This window comes from Cebidichthys violaceus, unplaced genomic scaffold (assembly GCF_023349555.1).
Source record: "Cebidichthys violaceus isolate CVI_PGR_0920_01 unplaced genomic scaffold, fCebVio1.0.p SCAF_9, whole genome shotgun sequence".
NCBI classification, from domain to species: domain Eukaryota; kingdom Metazoa; phylum Chordata; class Actinopteri; order Perciformes; family Stichaeidae; genus Cebidichthys; species Cebidichthys violaceus.
The window spans coordinates 16,274,221-16,297,593 of NW_027176975.1; the positions used below are offsets into that span (position 1 = coordinate 16,274,221).

The window sequence follows — 23,373 nt, forward strand, 5'->3', positions numbered from 1 at the left end:
AGCCTAATTCTATGCATAAAGTTGACATTTAAAAAAGGCAAATAACCCAGTTTGGAGACAAATAAACCCCAACAGATATTGGTTCCCATAGACAATTTGACTCATCATGCCCCCCAGCATGGTAGATGTTGGAGAATAGCTGGTGAACATAGAGAATCATTTAGCAGCTTTGTCACTCAGAAGTGGCTGGTGACCAAAACAGAGCTAAAAAGAAGAGTGAAACCTGGACTGAGATTCAGCAGGTGGACACGCACTGAGCTCCAAATGAAAGTCTGCTGAATGTATAGGTTTGTTTGCTGCTTTAACATGTCTGTTAAACAAAGGACAATACATAAAATGCGCATTCAAACAACAGTTTGAGAAAATAATCTTACCTCAAGGGCTACTTACTAGCTTCTTTTTCTGGAGCTTTCCAACATGTCTTCAATGGTTTAAACAAGGCTCAGAACAGCAGGTTAAATGTACACAGTGTACCACAGCTGCAACACTCAAACCATCCAGCTAATCAGAGGCAGATTTATTTCATTCTTATTTATTTCAAGGAACTTTGCTGCATACAAAATGTTTAATGTAGAAACAACTTCAGAATTCAAAGTCTGGCCAAGAAACATAAAATCAAGCAAACAAACAATTCACTGAATCCCAAGAGTCTAATAAAGGAATGTTCCAGCTGCATGGGGTGGAACTGTCTACAATGTTCAATACTGTTTGTAATCCCACAGTTTATATCAAATATTAAAAATCAACAACAAAATAACACATGGTATCTAAAAGTTTTCTACATGCACATACATTGTCAGAACATGCAAACATTTGTATTTTTTTTGTAAAAGCCACATCTGCACTGCCTATGGTATGCAGAACTAAAGCAACTGGATTGCTCCTAATGTTTGGTGGCCGATTGGTCCAGACTTGGGCGCAGGTACGTTTCCTTTGACCGCATAGTTAAAGAAGGTGCAAATATTTAGATTTTTATTTTTTGACATAGTTACATTTTTTAAATGATAAATACATCTGCAGAAGAATATGTTCCTGTCTTTGAGAGAAATAATCACTTTGACAGTTTACAAGGTTGATCTATAAAAAGCCTTTTATTGTAACCTAACAGGACCCACCCCCTCCCACTTTGAGCCAAGGAATCTCCATTTGATATTGTCATGTTATGCATGCAAATATATGTGAAAAGTTGCTGTGATCCTAAATATCCGATCTGTTTCTTGTTTGCACTATGTGCCATTGCACATTTTAAGTGTTTTTTTTGTTTGCATGTTTTTTCATTGCATTTTCTATAAAACATTTGGTCACAATCATGCTGAAGCCTGAATCTACAGAGACCGGCATGTAAAGCTACAGAATGAATGGAGATATGGGTTTGTCAGGTTGCATAGCCCTACTCTCTCGTCTTCCTCCACTACCTTCGTGCCAATCAGCTGCTGCTAGCTTCAAGTTTTTCCCTCGTGTTGCAGACTGCTGTGATGTAAAAGAACAGCAATAGATCAACATATCACAAAAGACAATCTGGTGTTGATGCCAGTCATGTGTCTCAAGCAAGTTGAATGTACCAAATATTGTTTGTCATTAAATCCTACAGCATAGTACAGTTTCAGGCATCAACCGTCCGCCTGAGCTCTGAGACAGCTGCAGGATTTCCTCCTACAAATTGGAAGCAAAGGCCGGTTTTGGTCAGTCGGACCACTTGAAGGAAAAATCCACTCTCCAGTACCGTCAGATCCACTTCTGACCATTGTTAGATATCGATCACATTCCAGGTGGTGTTTTTTGATTTGTGTTTTAATTTATCTTTTGGAGTGGAGTGTTCATACAGCTGAGCCCACTAGACCACATTCCCTCCATCTCCAGCATCTCCTTCTGCTGCAGTACTTCAGTTCTAAAGGGATATCCTACATTTACCAACGAGCCCCATCAAAAAGGCATGAACTTCTTGTTTTCAATCAAAAGTGTACGTGGACATGTTAGCTGTGTCGTTACAACATACAGCATGTACTGGAGACACATTGACCGATATAAAACAGTATCAGCATCTTGTTCAAGAAACCACAAGAAATGTCAGTACAGAACTGCCGAGGAACATTTCAACTCATTCCCAGTCTGTCCACCAGAGAGCACTGACATGTTGACTTTACACTGTAGAATACCCTTTTCAGTCCACGTCACAATTCTTTAACAACTACATTTACCAAGCCCTTACCTCAGTATCCGGCAGTATATTGTTTTTTGCAGATAATTTAATAGAAAACAATGTACTTTATCATTTTGTACTAATTAGAAATGATGAACCAAATTGCCAATTATTGTGAATTCAAATTCACAGAATATGGACAAAGCTAATAATGCTACTGTGCTGTGGTTTGTTTTCTGCTACTGTAGGTGGAGCAGTTAGTCTCTCTCTGCTGCCAAACTCCATGCTACAGTAGCTGCTGGAAATAGCTTTGAATGATATTACAACATCTATTTTTTGCCAGTTATCCATGAGTATAAAAAAAAATGCCACTCCATGACACATACAGGACGATGACCATAAAGTCAGACTGAACCCCCCTTTGCTACTTAAATCACAGTGAACACACGCTTTGACTCCTTCAGACCACCGCTGAGCAACACACAATCTGCAGTCCAAACAATACAGGAGTTTGGAAGACTCACATCATCACATTGTGACAGAAACCCAGGTCTATCTGAACATGCACAATGTGTTACTGGCATTAACGTAACTGGATCGATATATTTATGCAGTTTACATAGTTGTTAAATGCTCGCATAGTGTTTTCATAATGTCGATTCTTGCTCATCCACCCACACATGATTTTATGGTTTATCAAAAACAAGAAAAAAATAATGAACTTTCATAAGATCCTTTTTCCATTCCTGTCTTTTAAACCTGCAGAGGTCTCTGCATACTAATGAGACTTTCTGTGCAGCATGGTTTCCTGCAGAGCTACATAAGGAATGATCCAAACATCTACTCAAGTGTGGATGCATTAGAAAACAGTTGACGTTGCACCTTTTCTACAGTATATCTAAAAGGATAGGCACTTCGTCTTAAAACATCCCCCAAAAAGTCTGTAAGAAACATTAGACCTGAAACGATGGCAAACCCGGAAGCAATTCACAAAAAAACATATCTTTGCTTTTACTTCATATAAAAAATGCACACAATGAAAAGAGAACATCTACAAGGACATTTTTATAGAAATCAAATGAGTAAGGTACTTTTTCCTACTATGCGCTGCTTCTCTCTTGAAGCTTGCAAAAAACATTTAAGAGGCAAAACAATCAACGCTGCTTGTGTGACAGCACTTCATCTGTTCCACTGACACAAAGGGAATGTCATAAAGAAGTAAGCATCATCATGGAATGGTAGAGTCCTAAACTGAAGGACAACACAGCTGTTCGTACAGCGTTATGTCTTAGAGGCTTTCCAAAATTGTAATACATCTTTTCACTGAACTATTGAACTATTTCCCTTCACTTTCTGTTGAAACTACCATACTGACTCTCAAACTCTCTTTTAACCACCAGTAACTAACTTCACTTACAGCTTAAATAGGCCTGTTATACAGTATGTTGTGCTCTTGGCCGTAATAACGTGAAAGAAGGTGAAATTGTAACCAGCTGACCGAGCACAACTCACATTGAGTGTGGTGTTGTCTTTAGCCGTATGAAAAAAGGTCTTTTGCTTGTGCCTCCTCCATTATTGTGTATGTGGTGTGCAAATGCTGTGTTCCCACTGTAGCATGTAGCTAAACAGAACTATAAATAGATAGGAAATATATATATATATAGATTATAATGAGTTAAAGCTGCACTAATCATCATTTCTATATGTACAATGGAGAAATTAGATATGTGTAATTTGACAGGTGTGACAAACCTACTGAGAACCATCATCAGCTTTGCAGTTGACCTTAGCCTAAGGAGTGTTTTAGCAACTTTCAGTTGAATGCTTTGGTTTGACAACACAAAATTTCACAGTTTAGATTAAGTAACCACTCTCATCAACCTGGTTCCCAGCAGCAGCAGGCAGCTGTTTTCAGTGAAAAAGCTTTGCAAACAGCAGACAGACACAGTCAGAGACTGTCAGTAGTAAAGCCCACCTTTTGCTTGATTTGATTGGCTGCCTGGGCCATTGACTAGCGGTGTGACTCGGCGTCTGGCGCTGAAAAGTTGATAATATTTTAACTTTCATGCGGGTATCAGGGTGTGATCTGGGCCTTCAGCTGATCAACTGCATAAGGTGATAATATGTCAATGTTGTATTAACAGGTTGGTGTGCTACCCTGAATGGCAGAAAAAAGGATTAATGCAGCTTTAATTTTTTGAAAATTGTTATTAGTCAAATTTGGCCAAATGGTTAGATGCACTGACGCCCCTGAAGAATGTTTAGACCAAATCAGCATGTGCAGTGCAAGAGCCTCATTGTTTGCTTTAATGTGAATAAAGCTTCACTGGTCTATAGTCAGGAACAAATGACCCTGAAGAGAAACTGGGATGTATGATCTGAATGGTTTCTCTGGAACACAGACACACAGCAGGTCTGGCAGATCTTCCCTTTTCTACCAACATCAGGAGATATTGTCATATTAATGTGTAGTCTTATGTGATATAATGCTGTTAATGGGTTAATATGGTGGCGTCAACCAAACACTGAAGTCAAAGCAAATTGAGGAAACTACTGTAAGAAATTGGATATTGGCAAAAAGTCTACTGTTCTGTGTCATAATGCTACGTGACCCTTGATAAAAATGGCATTTTTTTTTTCACGTTCAAATATTACCCACTTCAAGCTTTCTCCCTGTTTAGATGTTCTTCCTAACCTTAGCTCTCCAAGTTAGGATTGAAAATACAGCATTAAACACACACACTGATGATGTAAACTAAAGCCTTTAAAGAAGATGATAAAACTCATCACAATTCCTCAAAATGCATTAAAAAGGTTGGTTTAAAGCCATGCTAGCACCATTCGTCCTCCTCTGCCTCCTGGTAATACCTGTGTGCCCTGAGACCAGAGTCTGGGCTGGTGCTTCCCTCGAAGCCTAAGTGGTACCCGTTGGGCACCCCAAGGTTTTGCTGCGGAGCAGGAAGCAGGGCTTCCATCATGCGAGGCAGTGCGGTCCGAGATGAGCACCCGGCACGGGGGCTGGGCGTCAGTGACAACGCATCCTGAAAGACATCCAGCTGGTCCCGGAGGCTGCCGTAGAGGCTGCCCAGAGCCTCGCCGTGGCCCCGGCCCAGGAAGGGCTCGGAGCTGATACGAGTGACGGGGCAGGGAAAGTAGTGGGTACTGTGCCGGAGGGCGTCGTGCTCCGACAGGCCGCGGCTCAGTCGGCCAGGACTCAGAGAGGCCTGGCTGGATACAAAGTGCACAGGGGATGAATTGGCAGTCTTGTAGGCCACCCCAGGCCGCGGGGTGAGGGGGGTCTGGGGGAGCTGCCGACGTCCTCGGCTTGGCGTGCTAGAAGTGGAACTCGGTGCCACTGGGCTGCCTTTAACCCAACCACTGCCCTAGATGAAAATTGGACAAGTAATTTGAAACGATGAGGAAATTATGTAAGAAAGGAAAGGAAAAGGGAAGGAGACAGGGCCACCGGAGGTAGGAAAGGAAAGGAAAGATACCAAAATGTAATATGTGATGACATGAAAGATGACAGAGAACAAATAAGACAGAGAAGAGAGAATGAAAGAACAAGCACTAATGGAAAGATAATGACAGATAGACAAAATAGATGGAGAATGATGAAAAGAGAAAGTGGAAAAAGAAGTGAAAGGCCATGAGAAGCTGCACGAAAGGCAGACAGAGGAGATAGTAGTAAGAGCATGCAGAGGGATCGCAGCACAGAGTACTATCCCTACGAGAGCACTATCTCTACCATGCTGGATTTCTAAACATGTTAATGGAACCCTGAGGCCTCTAATTTCATATAGTAGAGACATGGTAGAGATCTGTCTCTTGTCTGCTGCCTGTGGTGATCCTGATATTTCACCTTTGACCTTCTGTGACAGACTAATCCCGTCACAGTTATCTGTGGAGAATCTCTGGACACAGTGTTTTACTGCTATCATATGAGAGAAGGATCATATTACAATGAATGTATGTATGTTACTGTATGATGTGATCATTTCAAACTGATTAAAGGGTATAAATACAATACAGAAGACAGATAAGAATCAGAAGATAAAGAAATAGACATGTGGAGAATGTTGAACGAACGGTAAAGTTGTGTAAAGTATGAAGTACTTTGCTTTTAAATTCCTGTAGGAATATTATCAGAATATTAAAGAAATGTTGAAATTACGAGCGAAGTGAACTAATGACCCCCCCCCCCCCATGTTATACTGTACTGTTTTGTTAATGTTAACAAATCCCATGAAAAGACCCAAACCAACAACAGGCCTCATACAGGAGCCACTTGTTGTTATGTGGCTCGTACAAGTGATTTAGTTTTTATCAAATGTAGACTATTTTGAGCGGTGGATTAATCGAAATATGGTGCTGCAGTTAGTATTAGTGTTCAAAATAATCTACAGTATGTGTGTTCATGTCTGTTTTTAATGGAGCTCTATGGTACGGACGAATAATGATTATGTTTCTTGCAGTGTTGCTGAATAATATGATACATTTCTTTTGTTTTAATGACTTAACTGTTATTGATTATTCAATGAAAATACATTTAGCTCAGTTGGACAAAGACATTACTGAATAATCAATAACACTTTAACAAACTACACATTTGTAAGATGATTCAGGTATTTGTCCTCAGATCTTTAGTTTGTCTGGAGGCTCATGGATGTGAGTGGTGAAATGAAGTGTTACTGTTAAACTGTGATGAGGTTCATCACATCAGCTATAAGCTATCTTGAATTGTCTCCACATCTTTAGTCTAATTACCACTGGCTTTGCACATACTGTTCTTCTACCAACACATGTCACCCTACCATGCCGCTATGACACTAGAGGCCTCAACCTCAAAGGATTGATCAGGTTCCACAGGTGTAAATTAATATTTATCTCATTACTAGTTTTAGAGTTCTTTGATCTAAAAGGAGTTTTCTATCTGATGGAAAATAGTATTCAAAGATAGTAAACACTGTCAGATGAACTCCAAACTCATTACAAACCCTTTGCAAATCCCCTTCACCTGGTATATTACCTCGTCTGTCCCTACTCTACATGCCCGTGCCCTCCCACCTGCTTGTTGCTGGTTTCCTGCCCTTCACTGGGGGAGGCGGCACAGCTGGCGGTGGCAGATTTAGTGTGGCAGTGTTCCCGGCTGCAGTAGCGGTCGCAGGAGTAGTAGCGCTGCTTATCCGCAGAGGAGTGGTGTTTCCTTTCGTGGGAGCGTCCGCGGTCATGGCCTCGATCTCTGGAGTCGGCCGGGTCAGACTCTGGCTCTCCTGCTGCACCTGTAGAGGGCGACCATATGATGTTTCTGTTCAAGATAATATTAGAAACCTGGCTGACTTTGGTTTAATACCGCTTTGAGTGCCAGTAATCTTGTCAAGCAGACATTCTGACTTCTGTCATAATAGGAAAAGCACAGGTGTTACTAATAAAATGAGATATCATGGCTGCGTTCTGGGTTAGGGTTCAGTGAGCGACAGGAACCTGAAACTGAAGCAGCTTAATGGAATTCAGCCATAATTTAGTTTATTATTTACACTTGTGTCAAAATATCTCCTACTGCAGATTGATGTATCAATGTAAGAACCCTTTCTTCACTTAGGCCATGTCCACAGTACTATGTTTCCATTTTAAAAGCACATCTTTTGCTACGTTTACACTGAGTGTCCACACTAGGCCGGAGTTTTCGAGCACTGAAAACGTGTAAGTTTCGAAATGCTCCGGAGGATGGATAAATTTAAAAACGCCGAGGATACTTCTTAGTGTGGACGGTATAACCTGAGAAGTTTGAAACCATGACGTAGTTCCCACGTTCGCTACTTAATTGGTTCTTAGCAGTCACAACATAGTCCTTCCCTGATTGGTCAAGCCTCTATCACACCCATTTCCTGAAGAAAACAAACAAAAACAGCCTTGATTATTGATCTACTACCAAGTTAATTCAACATGGACAACTGATTACAGGCGTTGCTGAACTTGTTGTCTTTACTAGCAGCTGTTGTGCAGTTAAATCATGCATTTTATAATTCTACTAATGCCAACATGTAGCGGAAGCAGCGGTTAATGGAGCGGTTAGGGAGCGACGTCTCCAGCGGCGTTATCAGCTATACAGAGCGGACGTTTGAAGTCACTGTTTGTGGCTTCGAGGAGGACGATGGACACAAAACTGAGGACTTTCCTTTTGTTATTAATGCTTATTTTGTTCTGCACAACTATTGTGAAGTCCACATAGAAACTGTAAAGGAAAAAAAGCAGTAAATGCTCTCCAGTACGACAGTCACCAGCAGAGCTACGAGTGAAAACAGACAACAACGAAACAGAGAGGAAACGAGTGAGAGATGTGTGTTGACCACATTTATGGGGCTTCACCCTTTAGTGGCCTTTAGCGGGCTTCACCCTTAGAGGTGACTAGAGTTTTCACCCTGAAAGGTGACTAGAGTCTTCACCCTTAGAGGTAACTAGAGTCTAGAGTCTTCACCCTTAGAGGTGACTAGGGTCTAGAGTCTTCACCCTTAGAGGTGACTAGGGTCTTCACCCTGAGAGGTGACTAGAGTCTTCACCCTTAGAGGTGACTAGGGTCTTCACCCTGAGAGCAGTGACTAGAGTCTTCACCCTGAGAGGTGACTAGGGTCTTCACCCTGAGAGGTGACTAGAGTCTTCACCCTGAGAGGTGACTAGGGTCTTCACTCTGAGAGGTGACTAGGGTCTTCACCCTTAGAGGTGACTAGGGTCTTCACCCTGAGAGGTGACTAGAGTCTTCACCCTTAGAGGTGACTAGGGTCTTCACCCTTAGAGGTGACTAGAGTCTTCACCCTTAGAGGTGACTAGGGTCTTCACCCTGAGAGGTGACTAGAGTCTTCACCCTTAGAGGTGACTAGGGTCTTCACCCTGAGAGCAGTGACTAGAGTCTTCACCCTGAGAGGTGACTAGGGTCTTCACCCTGAGAGGTGACTAGAGTCTTCACCCTGAGAGTTGACTAGAGTCTTCACCCTGAGAGGTGACTAGGGTCTTCACCCTGAGAGGTGACTAGGGTCTTCACCCTGAGAGGTGACTAGAGTCTTCACCCTGAGAGGTGACTAGGGTCTTCACTCTGAGAGGTGACTAGGGTCTTCACCCTTAGAGGTGACTAGAGTCTTCACCCTTAGAGGTGACTAGGGTCTTCACCCTTAGAGGTGACTAGAGTCTTCACCCTTAGAGGTGACTAGGGTCTTCACCCTGAGAGGTGACTAGGGTCTTCACCCTTAGAGGTGACTAGAGTCTTCACCCTTAGAGGTGACTAGGGTCTTCACCCTGAGAGGTGACTAGAGTCTTCACCCTTAGAGGTGACTAGGGTCTTCACCCTTAGAGGTGACTAGAGTCTTCACCCTTAGAGGTGACTAGGGTCTTCACCCTGAGAGGTGACTAGGGTCTTCACCCTTAGAGGTGACTAGAGTCTTCACCCTGAGAGGTGACTAGAGTCTTCACCCTTAGAGGTGACTAGGGTCTTCACCCTGAGAGGTGACTAGGGTCTTCACCCTTAGAGGTGACTAGGGTCTTCACCCTGAGAGGTGACTAGAGTCTTCACCCTGAGAGGTGACTAGGGTCTTCACTCTGAGAGGTGACTAGGGTCTTCACCCTTAGAGGTGACTAGAGTCTAGAGTCTTCACCCTTAGAGGTGACTAGGGTCTTCACCCTGAGAGGTGACTAGAGTCTTCACCCTTAGAGGTGACTAGGGTCTTCACCCTGAGAGGTGACTAGAGTCTTCACCCTTAGAGGTGACTAGGGTCTTCACCCTTAGAGGTGACTAGAGTCTTCACCCTTAGAGGTGACTAGGGTCTTCACCCTGAGAGCAGTGACTGGAAGAGCTTTTTCTCCAGCTTAGAGACTACACTACTCTTCTTTTATAGAAGACCCTCTGAGACGTTTCTGCTATCAGAAGACAGCTTACAGTGACTGATATCTTTTGCACCACTTAGACTGTTTCATTGAGTTGAAATTGTTTTATGTGACTGTTTTGAGAAAAAAATATCTGTAACTGTTTTGAGAAAACTTTAATAAAAACACAGCCTTACCATTTGTAAGGACTGGGATCCAAACGAAGTACTCTGGTTCTTTAGAATAATTTCACCCTCTTCCCAGAGCGCCTGGGCGTAGCCGTAGAAGACAATAATTCCGAAATCCTAACATTTCAGCTACGGGGTGAGATAAAAGGCCGAAGGTATTTTTCCGACTCCTCAGAGGGACGCTAATCCCCTAAGATTGTTCGGACTACTGACAGAGTTACCACCGTGTTAGGTGCAATACTGCCCTTCTTTCCGTTGGGTAGGACCCGTTTACGCTACAGTATCCAGTACTTACTAAAGTACTTTCAGTATAACTTATTTGTTCTTTCCTCTAAAATTCCCAATTGTCACTCCCATGTTCTGCTGTATGTACCAGTAGGAACCTGTAAGTGTGTATATGTATTGATTCATACAAAGATAGCACACATTAAGTTAAGGGGACTTACACGGTAAGTGCAGAGTGATTACATTAAAAGTCACGGGCTGTATTATAAGATATTACCTATTATTTATGCTATTATTAGTGCTACTACTGCTATTACTTCTCACATTATATTTATCATTTCTGTCCTATGGATCAACTATGTTGTAATTCTATTATGTTGTTAATTCTGTACAGATGACATCTATTGTAGTTCTGACCATCCAAGGAGAAGGATCCCTCCTCTGTTGCTCTCCCTGAGGTTTTTTCCTAATTCAAAAAAAAGTTATTTAGGGGGATTTGTTCCTTTTCCGATGTGAGGGTCCTGGGACAGAGGATGTTGTATTTTGTACAGATTGTAAAGCCCTCTGGGTAATTTGAGATTTGAGATATTGGGCTCCACAAATAAAATTAAATTGAATTTAAATTGAATCTTAAGGTGATTGGTACGTGGTTTGTTTAATGCTTGCTGTTACTCTCTCTTTGTGGCCGAGTCCTCTGCCATCATTACAGTTGTTCAGAATCAGAATCAGAAACTGTTTATTGCCAATGTATGTTGCACATACAAGGAATTTGTCATGGTGGGTGGTGTATAACATTAAACAATCAACAACAATCAACACAGTGCAAGAAAAAAAAACATATTAAATTTACAATAGAATATAAAAGCCAACCCTTGCAGCCGATCATCCTCTCAGCAGAGTGAATGATGCGCTGCAGTCTGCCCTTGTCCTTGGCAGTGTCTGCAGCGTACCAGGCCGTGATGGAAGAGCAGAGGATGGACTCAATGATGGCTGTGTAGAAGTGCACCATCATTGTCTTTGGCAGGTTGAATTTCTTCAGCTGCAGCAGGAAGTACATCCTCTGCTGAGCCTTATTGGTGATGGAGCTGATGTTCAGCTCCCACTTGAGGTCCTGGGTTATGATGGAGCCCAGGAAGCGAAAGGACTCCACAGCGTTGACCGGGGAGTCACACAGGGTGATGGGGGCAGGTGGGGCTGCGCTCTTCCTGAAATCCACAACCATCTCCACTCTCTTTAGAGCGTTGAGCTCTAAGTTATTCAGACCGCACTAGGTCACCAGATGGTCAGTCTCCCACCTGTAGGCGGACTCATCCCCACCAGAGATGAGTCCAATTAGGGTGGTGTCATCCGCAAACTTCAGTAGCTTGACGGACTGGTGACTGGTGGTACAGCCGTTCGTGTACAGGGAGAAGAGCAGAGGGGAAAGAATGCAGCCTTGGGGGAACCGGTGCTTATGGTCCGGGAGGCTGAGATGTGTTTTCCCAGCTTCACGTGCTGCTTCCTGTCAGACAGCTTGCTAATCCCCACTGAAAGCATTTTTAAAAGCATTTTTGATTTCCGACACTCGGGTGTCTCAGCAGATAGGGTTCCATTATATTATTGCATCATCGCACATATTATCTGCAACTGTATATATGTATCTATAATATTATTAGTGTTTTGAATTCATTTACCGTCTTTAAATTGATTGATCAAGTCTTGCAGTCCGTCTCTGAGCTTGTGTGTTTCACTACAAGCAGATTCCCTTCACTCACTATGGTAAGTGAAGGGAATAATGGTGAGTGAAGGGAATAAAATCAATGAATCAATACATACATTGATTTCTTTCCATGGAGCCGACATGAAAACTCTTCCAGTTCAGTAAATGTCTGCTGTCAGTCAGCCTGGTGAAGGCAGGTTAGTGAGCCGCTGTCCACTGGAGGTGGCGTGAGGTCAGAGGATTACCAACTTTAGTACAACTCCTCCTCAGGCAGACATGAATGACTGCACCAATGTTCACAGCAATCCATTCAACAGAATGGAAGTTATATTGTTCCATGAAGTGGATGAAATTATGGGTGTGAAGTACTTTGGACCTGTTATTGTACACTTAACATTAATATCAAGAGGGATTATGTAGTTCATCTTTTTAAATTCTTACCTTAATACATATTACCTGCGTTCGTAGCTCATCCAGTTAGTTTCTGCTCATTTGCAAAGTACTTTATAACAGCATATGTACTTCATAAATGTAGATTTTCTTTATTTCATACCCAAAAGGCACTATAAATCAATTTTTAAAAACCTCAGTTTGCTGGACTCATTATTGGTACTGGTTACCAGTTGCCAGGTAACCAGCGGATGGTCCAGGAAGTTACTACTCCAACTCTCCATCAAGATGAGAATAAGAAGCTAATGGTTATGGTTAATGGTTAACTATTCCGTCGAGCAAAATAAATGCTCATGGGTCAGTCCAGAATGCCATAAATTCCTGGTTAACCTCAGACTCAAGGATACAGAGCTTCAGTACTGACATGAGGAGGATGTGATAAGATAATTCTCTTTTGTAAATTTACATATCCTGCTCATTTTCAGGTTCATCTTTGTATTTTGGGTTTCTACTAGAAAATGTTTAAATGCTTTAATGTTAAAAAACACATTATATTTAGATAGCATACTTTCTGTCTGAATATACCTCCGTCTGCCTCTACTGGTTTACCAGACTGTGCTTGTTGGTAAATATATCAAAATAATATTTTAAAGGTCTTAAGCTTTGCATGGGAGATGATGAAGCAGTCCATATCCAACAAATGGGACTTCAGTGTGTGTGAGTATACTGGGTGTGTGTGTAAGTGCTGACTAACCAGCAGAGTTAGGTGGTTGTCCACCCAAAGGTGTATCCAAAGACCTCTGCCGCCTCTCCCTGTCTTTATCTCTGTCTCTATCTCGGCGATGGTGGCAGTGGTGGTGGTGGTGGTGGTGGTGGTGATGGTGGCGCCGGTCCTGGCTGGGTTTCTCCAGGGTGTAGTCCCTCAGGTTGACCTCCTGGGGTCGCTGTGAGGCCACAGTGGAGGCCGAGCGCTTCATTGGACTGGCATCGGGAACAGTCTGAGGTAGAGAGACATGAGACGCTCACTTTTCATCCAGCAATCATCTAGACCCAGCTTCATACAATGACTACAACTGCTCCTTGCACGTTAAGCCCCTCCTTGTTTACTCACTGACAATAAACACAGTTCTCTCGCCCAGCCCCATGCATTTCTACTCCCCATCCTGTCATGACTCTCATTTCCCTACTCACCTGTTTCCACTTTTCCTTCAACAGCCCCGCAGTGTATATTTACTAACTCCCTACCATATGGTCAATGATGCTTATGCCTTTGCTTTCCAGACACCTAAACCTGTTCCTGAAGCGCCCGTCCTGGATTTGTTTCTCATCAGCATTTTTTAAACGTTGATTTTGATATATATTTTTACACAATATATTTAAAAATTCAAATGCTACATGGGAGGGGCTTTAAGATGTGGCGTCATACACAAATCAGGCTCATTATCCACAATAACACTGCACCATGTGATCATCTGACACTACCCACTCGTCTTACAATAACAATAGCATTGTGGATCTAACAGTTTAGCTAGCTGGACCAGATAAATCCGCACAATGTCAAACCTCAAACAAGTTTGTGACATGTTGTGTGACGGCATGTACATACAGCCAGATGGATCCCTGGAGAGTGGCGAGAGTGGCTCCGCTGACATGCAGGGTAAGTATAACGGCCAAACGAATAGAAAGAAAGAACAGAAGAAAAAGAGATCAGCAGCTACAGTTTGTTGTTGTCATCAAATCTTCTACTGAAAGACAATTTGCTTATAATTCTTTAATAATTATGGCCTTTTTGTTTGCAGAAAATGATATAATCCTGTTAAAAATTGATGCCCTATCTGTATTTAGTACAGAAGGGGTAGTCATGAGCATTGTTGTCTGCCATAATGTCATTTTTGATACCACCACTGGTGGGCACCAAAGTAAGATATTTTCATATCTTACACATAGTGTATATCTAAAAACAGTTAATTTCACAACAAGTCCAGTATTCAAAATTATTGCAAATGAAAATAAGAGTACACAAGCATTAACAGCAGAATGTACCTAAGTATCAACAGTAAATGTACTGTGAATGTATTGTGAATACCCCATTCATTTCAGAGTGTTACATTATAGGTCAAGTAAACAAGTAGTAAGTGAGCAGAATACACATTTGGGTGGAGGGGGGTGCATCCCTGTGATCCTGGGAGCTGTGTTTTCAGGGAAATAGCTCCTGGTAGAGTCCCTTTGTTACCTCTGCATAAAGTATTACAAATAATCTTCATTGAATCCTGTACTTTTCTCTGATATTTATTGCATGGTTCATCAGCTGCCAAAAAGACAAAATGATGCACTGCATGATACAATGAAGACATGTTTGTATTTCTGGACAGAACTCACTACCTCTGCTTCTCTCACAGATATCTTGAAAACCATATCAGCCCTAATTCCTACTGTTCTTGCCTGCCAGGCTTGCAAATTAAAACGGGGCTCTGCACATACTGTATTAGCAAAAAATTAGGATCAAACGTCCCATATCAGCTGGGTTAAAGAAATCCAGTGTGGGAGCAGGAGGCCAGACTGACTGCCTCACTGAGGTTTCTCATGTCACCACAGCACAAAGACCGATTTTAAAGAGGAGAACAGGTTAGAACAGATGTCATGTCCTGATCCTGGAAAGGCTGAGTTCAAATTAAGCAAAAGGGAAGTAATCTAGCAAGAGTGACAGATAAATTGCTGTGTATGAGGCTGGAGCCCCAGAGTTCAGACTGCATAGTACAGTTCCCATCATCATCATACTCCAGCAAGAGGAAGGCCAGCATTAATTGAACGTGCTAGAGGATTTCCTGCCCTCTGTTCTACAAAGGTAAGAAAAATAAGACAGCAAGTCAACAAGGGAACCTTCTGCCCTCATTCCTTATATCCTTTTATTAATCCATCAGTTCACATTCTCTCCCCTCTACAGTAACCCAATTATCCTCTACCCCTACCACTGAATCTTGGACCCAAAGCCATTTGGAGCCATTATTATCTTTTCAGTTGGCAGCAAGAGAAAAAGGATACTGGACAAAACTGACAGCCTGCCAGGATCTAATCAGATTACTTCAGTGTGCTCCAGTGAGAGTAGGATCAACAACAGACCTTACAATTGGGTTGTGAAAGGAATGCACCTTGAATGCATGAATCGATCAACATCTCTCAGGAAATGAGGAGTTATTATGTTTTCTAGGATTTAGTGAAATATTAATTTAGAGTGTTTCAGCCTTAACGGGATGAATAGTTAGTCCCAGCTCCCACATGTAGAAATCTTTGATGACGGTGTGTTTTGTTTTGTTCTCAGTAATATAAGCACAGTAAACTTTTTCCTCGAGCCATGTTAGCCATGCAACATCTACGTAGCTCAACGTAGATGTTAAGCTACGTTCAACATCTCTCATGTTAAAGAAAGTTCAAAACACAGCAGTGAAATCAGAAGTGTAGCTGTGGTGCACTGTCAAATAATCCGTCGAACAATCCTGTTCAGACAAGACAAAAAAATAGAAAAAATAACATTTGACTACAAAAGCTATGCTGTATTACAATTTCTGTCAACGGACAACAAAAAAATAAGAATGTGAGTATGGATGAATTTACAAATGAACTATTGACTGATTTAATGCAGTCTTATTCAGCAACCTGCATGTAGCTGTGAATTCATATATTTTATGCTTACTTTTTCCCCAAGCTATACTATAATATTCTATACTATGCTATACTATACTATTCTATACTATACTACACTACTCTATACTATACTATGCTATGCTATGCTATACTATACTATACTATGTATGCTATACTATACTATGCTATGCTATGCTATGCTATGCTATGCTATACTATACTATACTATGTATGCTATACTATACTATGCTATGCTATGCTATACTATGTATGCTATACTATACTATACTATACTATGTATGCTATACTATACTATACTATGTAAGCTATACTATACTATGTATGCTATACTATACTATGCTATACTATGCTATACTATACTATACTATGTATGCTATACTATACTATGCTATGCTATACTATACTATACTATGTATGCTATACTATACTATACTATACTATGTATGCTATACTATACTATGCTATGTATGCTATACTATACTATACTATGTATGCTATACTATGCTATGCTATGTATGCTATACTATACTATACTATACTATGTATGCTATACTATACTATGCTATGCTATGCTATACTATACTATACTATGTATGCTATACTATACTATGCTATGCTATACTATACTATACATGCTATACTATACTATACTATGTATGCTATACTATACTATGCTATGTATGCTATACTATACTATACTATACTATGTATGCTATACTATGCTATGCTATGTATGCTATACTATACTATACTATACTATGTATGCTATACTATACTATGCTATGCTATGCTATACTATACTATACTATGTATGCTATACTATACTATGCTATACTATACTATACTATACTATGTATGCTATACTATACTATGCTATGTATGCTATACTATACTATACTATACTATGTATGCTATACTATGCTATGCTATGCTATACTATGTATGCTATACTATACTATACTATGCTATGCTATGCTATGCATAGCATAGATAAACTGCTGTGTATGAGGCTATACTATGTATGCTATACTATACTATGTATGCTATACTATACTATACTGCTGAATTTCTGATCCACGCCTTCATCACCTCCAGAATCGACTACTGCAACAGCATTCTTCATGGCACATCATCCAAAATCCTAAATAAACTCCAGTACATCCAGAACTCTGCTGCTTGCCTGCTCACCCACTCCCACAACCACATCACCCCTGCTCTCCAGAACCTCCACTGGCTCCCCATCCCACAACAGATCGATTACAAAGTCCTTCTCCTCACTCACAAAGCCCTCCATAATCAGGCCCCCTCCTACCTCACCGACCTGCTCCACCACCACACTCCATCTCGTCGGCTCCGCTCCTCTGATGCCAACCTCCTGTCCCTTCCACTCAGGACCAAGCACCGGACATGGGGTGACAGAGCCTTCTCCATAGCTGTCCCCTCCCTCTGGAACTCTCTCCCCAAACACATCCGAGACTGCACTGACCTTTATTCTATGCTATACTATGCTACACTATTCTATACTATTCTATGCTATACTACACTATTCTATACTATACTACACTACACTATTCTATACTATATTATAATATACTAAACTATAATATACTATTCTATTTTATAATAGTGAGCAAAAACAAGAGTAACTGAGTTTTTGAATGACAACTGGCTTTACTGAGGACAGTCCATCTGTTGTAATACTCAGAAGGACATGGGCACTGTGTGTGGGTCATTAACGGGAGGTTGTTGACTGTTGAGCCCACATCTTCACAGAGACCTGGCTACATCGTGACATCCCAGATCTATGGGGTCAGATCAGTCTCAATAATTGCAAATGCACACAGAAAGACTCACAAATGTGCACAGAACAATTCACAAATATATTAGATTCACAAATGCAAACAGAAAAGATTCACAAATATATTGGATTTACAAATGCACCAGAATGATTCACAAATACATTCCAATGCACACATAAATAAATTTCGATTTATATGAATGTAAAAAAAAAATCACAAATATATTTCTGCATTTGTGTGTGGATTTTTCTATTTGTTTGTGGATTTGTATGTATTTGTTTGTGGATCGCTCCACATTTGTGTTTGGGTTTTTTGACTCTCCTGAGGTGGCTGGATTCGCAAATGCGTTTTTTTCAACATGGACCTATCTGTAGCCAATCAGATGTCAGCCTCATTTTCAACACACATTTTTTTTTACATTTATATGAATCAGAATTTATTTATGTGTGCATTGGAATGTATTTGTGAATTGTTCTGGTGCATTTGTAAATCCAATATATTTGTGAATCTTTCTGTTTGCATTTGTGGTTCTTTTTGTGTGCATTTGCAATTATTGAGACTGATCTGACCCCATACAGATCAAGCAGCACTTGGCGAGCAGACCGCAGAAAAGATTTGGCCATGATTTTTATTCCGGAATTTACAAGGCTCGTCCTGGCATGGGAAATATATTGTAATATTTATGATTACAGATAAGAAAGATGTATAAACCTTTCAACCCCCCCCCCCCCTCACAATAGACAACAACACAACATCAAAACAAAACATGACTCAAATTTGACCAATGGAAACTATATTAACTACTACAACTACTACAACTAACATGATATTGAATGATGACTAAAATGTGACTAAATACTATTTGCATTGGCTGAAACTTAATCAAAAAGAACGTGGTGAAGAAGAGGTGTTACCTGCAGCTCAACATTAAGTCGAGGCATAGAAGCTGCTCTGCCCTGGTTCTCCAGGCCTGAGTCAGGGACCGGGATCGTGCTGCTGGCACTGGTCTCCATCTTCCTCATCTCCACCGATTCCTGGACATACACTCACACAAACCCACTCCCATTAGCATCATTAGGTGTGTGGTGGTGGAGTAGACTAATTGTTTCTTTATTTCACCTTAAGCAACAGTATTCTTCAGCAGATGTTTAACAGCTTGAACCCTAGGACAACACTTAGGACAACACTGCATTAAGCAAATTTGGGCGGACTGTTTGATCAGACTCCCAGACACACAAGGCAGTGAATACATTTAGTGAATAAAAGCAGTATTTGTGGTAAACAGAGAAAGTTAGTTATTATTATGATTAAGTTATGATTATTAGGATTACTATTATGAAGAATATTTTTATTCTATATTTAAATCAGTATTATATATATATTAGGGCTGGGCAAGTTAACGCATTATTATCGAGTTAACGCATTCATTAATTAACGCCAACAATTATTTTATCGCAAATTAACGCAGTTTTTAAAAAATACACACCGTTGATGCCAGCAAATCACCCAAACAAACAGTGGAGGGAGGCTTCAGACTACGTTGATGCAGCGTGTGGGAGAAGTATGGCGTGTGGGAGAAGTATAGCGAAACAAAAGCAAGACAAGCTAACAAATGCCACAGTGAAGTGGATAGATACAAACTGCAGGACGACTAGTATTGTGGAAGATGCCAGTCTGAGGAACGTTCTTAGGATCGTAACGAATGGCGGCATGTATGAGCCTCCCTTGAGACGCACCATCACAAGAAGAATACACGAGTTGTATGAAAAGGAGAGGACTACAAAAGCGACGGCATTACAACGTGCACCAGCTGTTGCTCTCACCGGAGACTACCGGACATCGCTGAGTAACCGCCATCACCTCAGAGTTACGGTGCATTATATTGATGAACAGTGGGAGCTGCATTCACATGCTCTGACTGTCATGAAAACAGAAGACAGACATTTTGCTGAAACGTGCGCGGAACATTTTATTCATGTTGCACAGCAGTGGAACGTTTCAAATAAAGTCAGCACACTGAGCACAAATAGTGAAGAAATATGATCGCTGCTGCGAGACATCTGCCTTTTGAACACGTCCCTACATCCGCACAGTCTCCAGCGTTCTGTCACAGTATCTCTGCAGAGCAGTGTATTTCACAATGTCCTGGCCAAATGCAGAAAAGTTGTGGGCCACTTTAAACACAACACCTTCATTGTTTAAAGTGTTTGCAAACCAAATGTTATTGCACTTTTGTTCATATAACAGTACTTTTAAAATAAAAGTGCGCAATACTCTACTTTAGAATTAATTATTGAATTTTGCACATAACAATGAAATTAAATGTTAATCGTTGCCCAACAATAATATATATATATATATATATATATATATATATATATATATATATATATATATATATATATATATATATATATATATATATGTACGGCTGGAGCAAAGGCGAAGGCAGGGTCCACACGGCTCGCCAGACTATTGCAGACAAAAATTCAGAGGTGCACAACCAGGCGCTGCAACCTCCAGCTCACGCAGCTTCACTACGTCGAGTATAGACTGAGCGTCACACTTCGCTTGATGAGGTATTTGCTCAAGGCACTGCAGTTTGTGATCATTCTTAAAAAGTACTTTTACTCAGCAGTTACAATAACAGTTAATTAATTACATTTTTAACAAACATTTTGTCACTTCCCATGACTCAGCCAGACAAAATCTGCAGTATTTAGAGACACATGAAATAGTTTGTATATACACAGCTGTCCGTCTGTACAACAATGAGTTAAATAGATTTTGACATTCACAGCAATGTAGGAAATGTGGCTGTCTACAGTACCTGAATGGCGACAGTGTCCGGTGTGTCCTCTGATTGGCCCCTGGACATGGTCCTCTTAGTCTTAGCTCGGGGCACGTCCTTGGACTTCTCCATCACCCAGGAAGATGATGGCTTGATGTTGTGGTCATGTCCTGGCCTGTGTGTTGTAGCAGTCACAGTTCAGCATTATAATAATAACAGTGTAAATTTAGGTCAGAGGTTTATATTTTCATTTGCCAAAATGGAACTTACTTTTGTGACTGTGTTACATTGTTACCAAGCCTGTCACAATATATTATAATATTATCATCTTATCGTAGGATACATGGACATGACCGTGATCATTTTTTTACGTAACGAATTATCTTTAAATATATGGACATTAGGGGTGGGGAAAAAATTGTATTCTCAGATGCATCGCGATTTTCTATTAAAAGATTTCAAGAGTCTTGATGCAGAAAACTGAATAATCTGAAATTTTAAACTCAATTACCAACAATATCATTGCCGGTTACAATTCTGTGACAGTTCCTTAGGGCTGCTCCTGAACACAAGAGAAGTAAAATATGTGTGACTTGTTTACGTTCTCAATTAGGCTACATACTAGCAGAGTTTTGAGGGCGGCTGAGTCTGAGCAGCTGAATATGGATACAATCCGACGGCACCCCCTGGCTTAAAAGCTAATGTATGGAAGCAATTCGAAGTAGATTGCAACTTTATGAGGCAAGGATTTGCACCCCTTGTCATTGAGAATAACCAAAGCTAAAGTCATGGAATCACTGAGGCAAGCGGGTAGGATGGTAGTAGCACGCTATGCATGATATCTGTTTCTGCAGAATCTTGTGTCACTGTAACCGTGCACTCTATCACATTATAGTTTTACCACATGTTCCAGAAACATCGTTATTTTTGTATTAGAGTTAGTACAGAATGTTTTCTGCCATTGTCGGTTCTTTTTGCAATTCTGGGAAAGTAACCCACCAGTTGACACTGTTCTTCTATTTGTTACTAATATTGTAAAAATAAAAGATAACATCATACATTATGGTCTCCATTTCCACTGCTATGCTGACGACATCCAGCTCTACATCTCCACCAAATCCATTGCCCCCACCACCCACTCCACCATCACCAACTGCCTCACAGATATGAAAACCTGGATGCAAGCCAACTTTCTCAAACTCAACAGGGACAAATCTGAAATCCTCATCATCGGCCAAAAATCACTAAACAAATCCCACCACAACTTCTCCCTCTGCATCGATGGCACGCATCACTGTTCCTGCCTCCACACATGTCCGTAACCATGGTATCATTTCTGATCAAACCCTCTCCTTTGAACGTCAATCACATCACAAAAAACGCCTTCTTTCATCTCAAAAAAATCGCCCGTCTCCACCCCTCCCTCTCCTCCATCTTCGAGGAGAGGGAGTAGTCCACCTTCGAATGGACTACTGCAACAGCATCCTGTATGGCTCATCCACCAAAATCATCAACAAACTACAACACATCCAGAGCCCGTCTGCTCTCCCACTCCACCAGAGACCACATCACCCCAGTTCTTCAAAACCTCCACTGGCTCCCCATACAGCAAAGAATCCAGTTCAGGATTCTTCTCATCACACTCAAAGCCCTTCATAACCCTAAACCCCTTCAGACCTCCTGCATCGACACGCTCTCACCTGTAACCTCAGATCCACAGACGCCAATCTTCTTACCCCCCCTACTCTGTCCAAGCATCAGACCAGGGGGGACAGGGCCTTCTCCATTGCTGCCCCCTCCCTCTGGAACTCCCTCCCCCAACACCTCAGACATTCTCCGTCACTTAAAACTCACCTATTTAAATCTGCTTTTGACCTGTGAAGTTAGTAATGTATGTTTTTGTGTTGTTCCATATTGTTATGTCATCTTTTTTGTTATATTGTAATTGCTTTTATTGTTTCTGTTTTTACCATGTAAAGTGCCTTTGAGTACCTTTTAAAGCGCTATACAAATAAAATGTATTAATATTATTATTATAATGTAAGTAAATTCATCTGTTTCTTAATTATGAATCATTACAAATATGATGTGCTATAGCAGACACAGTGAGAAAAAATAAATAAGTGTTTAGAAAGCAAACATTTTAATGCATCAAGATGAATCCATAACGCATCGTTGCCCTCTGAATCGTGATGTGCCATTCCCACCACTAACGGACATTTTTACATTATCAACTTATATGATATACATTACCTCGATCATATATACGCCATTAACTTATATGATATACATTACCTCAATCATTTTTACGCTATTAACTTATATGATATACATCAGGGGTCTTCAACGTTTTTTAGGCCAAGGACCCACAAACTGATAGAGAGATGGAGCAGGGACCCCCTATTATATACAGTATATTGTATCAAATTGTGTTTTTGTGTTAAACTGGGCCTAGTGCCATGTATAAACATACCTTGTTATTGTGCATTCAATACTAAGCTATTAAAATAATACACAGGTTTATATATTCATGTTTTTATTTTAAACATGTGCAAGGTACAGTGAGTAGGATGGCCATGACACTGCCATTTATAAACACACCTTGTCAACTGATACCAATGCCA

General features: G+C 40.8%; 1 protein-coding gene across 1 annotated transcript in view; it reads right to left on the minus strand.

Annotated features, from left to right (window-relative positions):
- Positions 1-532: 532 nt before the first annotated feature.
- cacna1ba (calcium channel, voltage-dependent, N type, alpha 1B subunit, a) overlaps positions 533-23,373 on the minus strand; it is a 191,635-nt gene continuing 168,794 nt past the window's right edge. The window contains exons 44-49 of the mRNA XM_068703672.1: positions 20,789-20,924; positions 18,873-18,992; positions 14,103-14,141; positions 13,251-13,494; positions 7,208-7,422; positions 533-5,523 (exon numbers count right to left, since the gene is read on the minus strand). Of these exons, the coding sequence (XP_068559773.1) occupies positions 4,972-5,523; positions 7,208-7,422; positions 13,251-13,494; positions 14,103-14,141; positions 18,873-18,992; positions 20,789-20,924 (1,306 nt within the window). The 3' untranslated portion in view covers positions 533-4,971. The remainder of the gene's footprint in view (positions 5,524-7,207; positions 7,423-13,250; positions 13,495-14,102; positions 14,142-18,872; positions 18,993-20,788; positions 20,925-23,373) is intronic.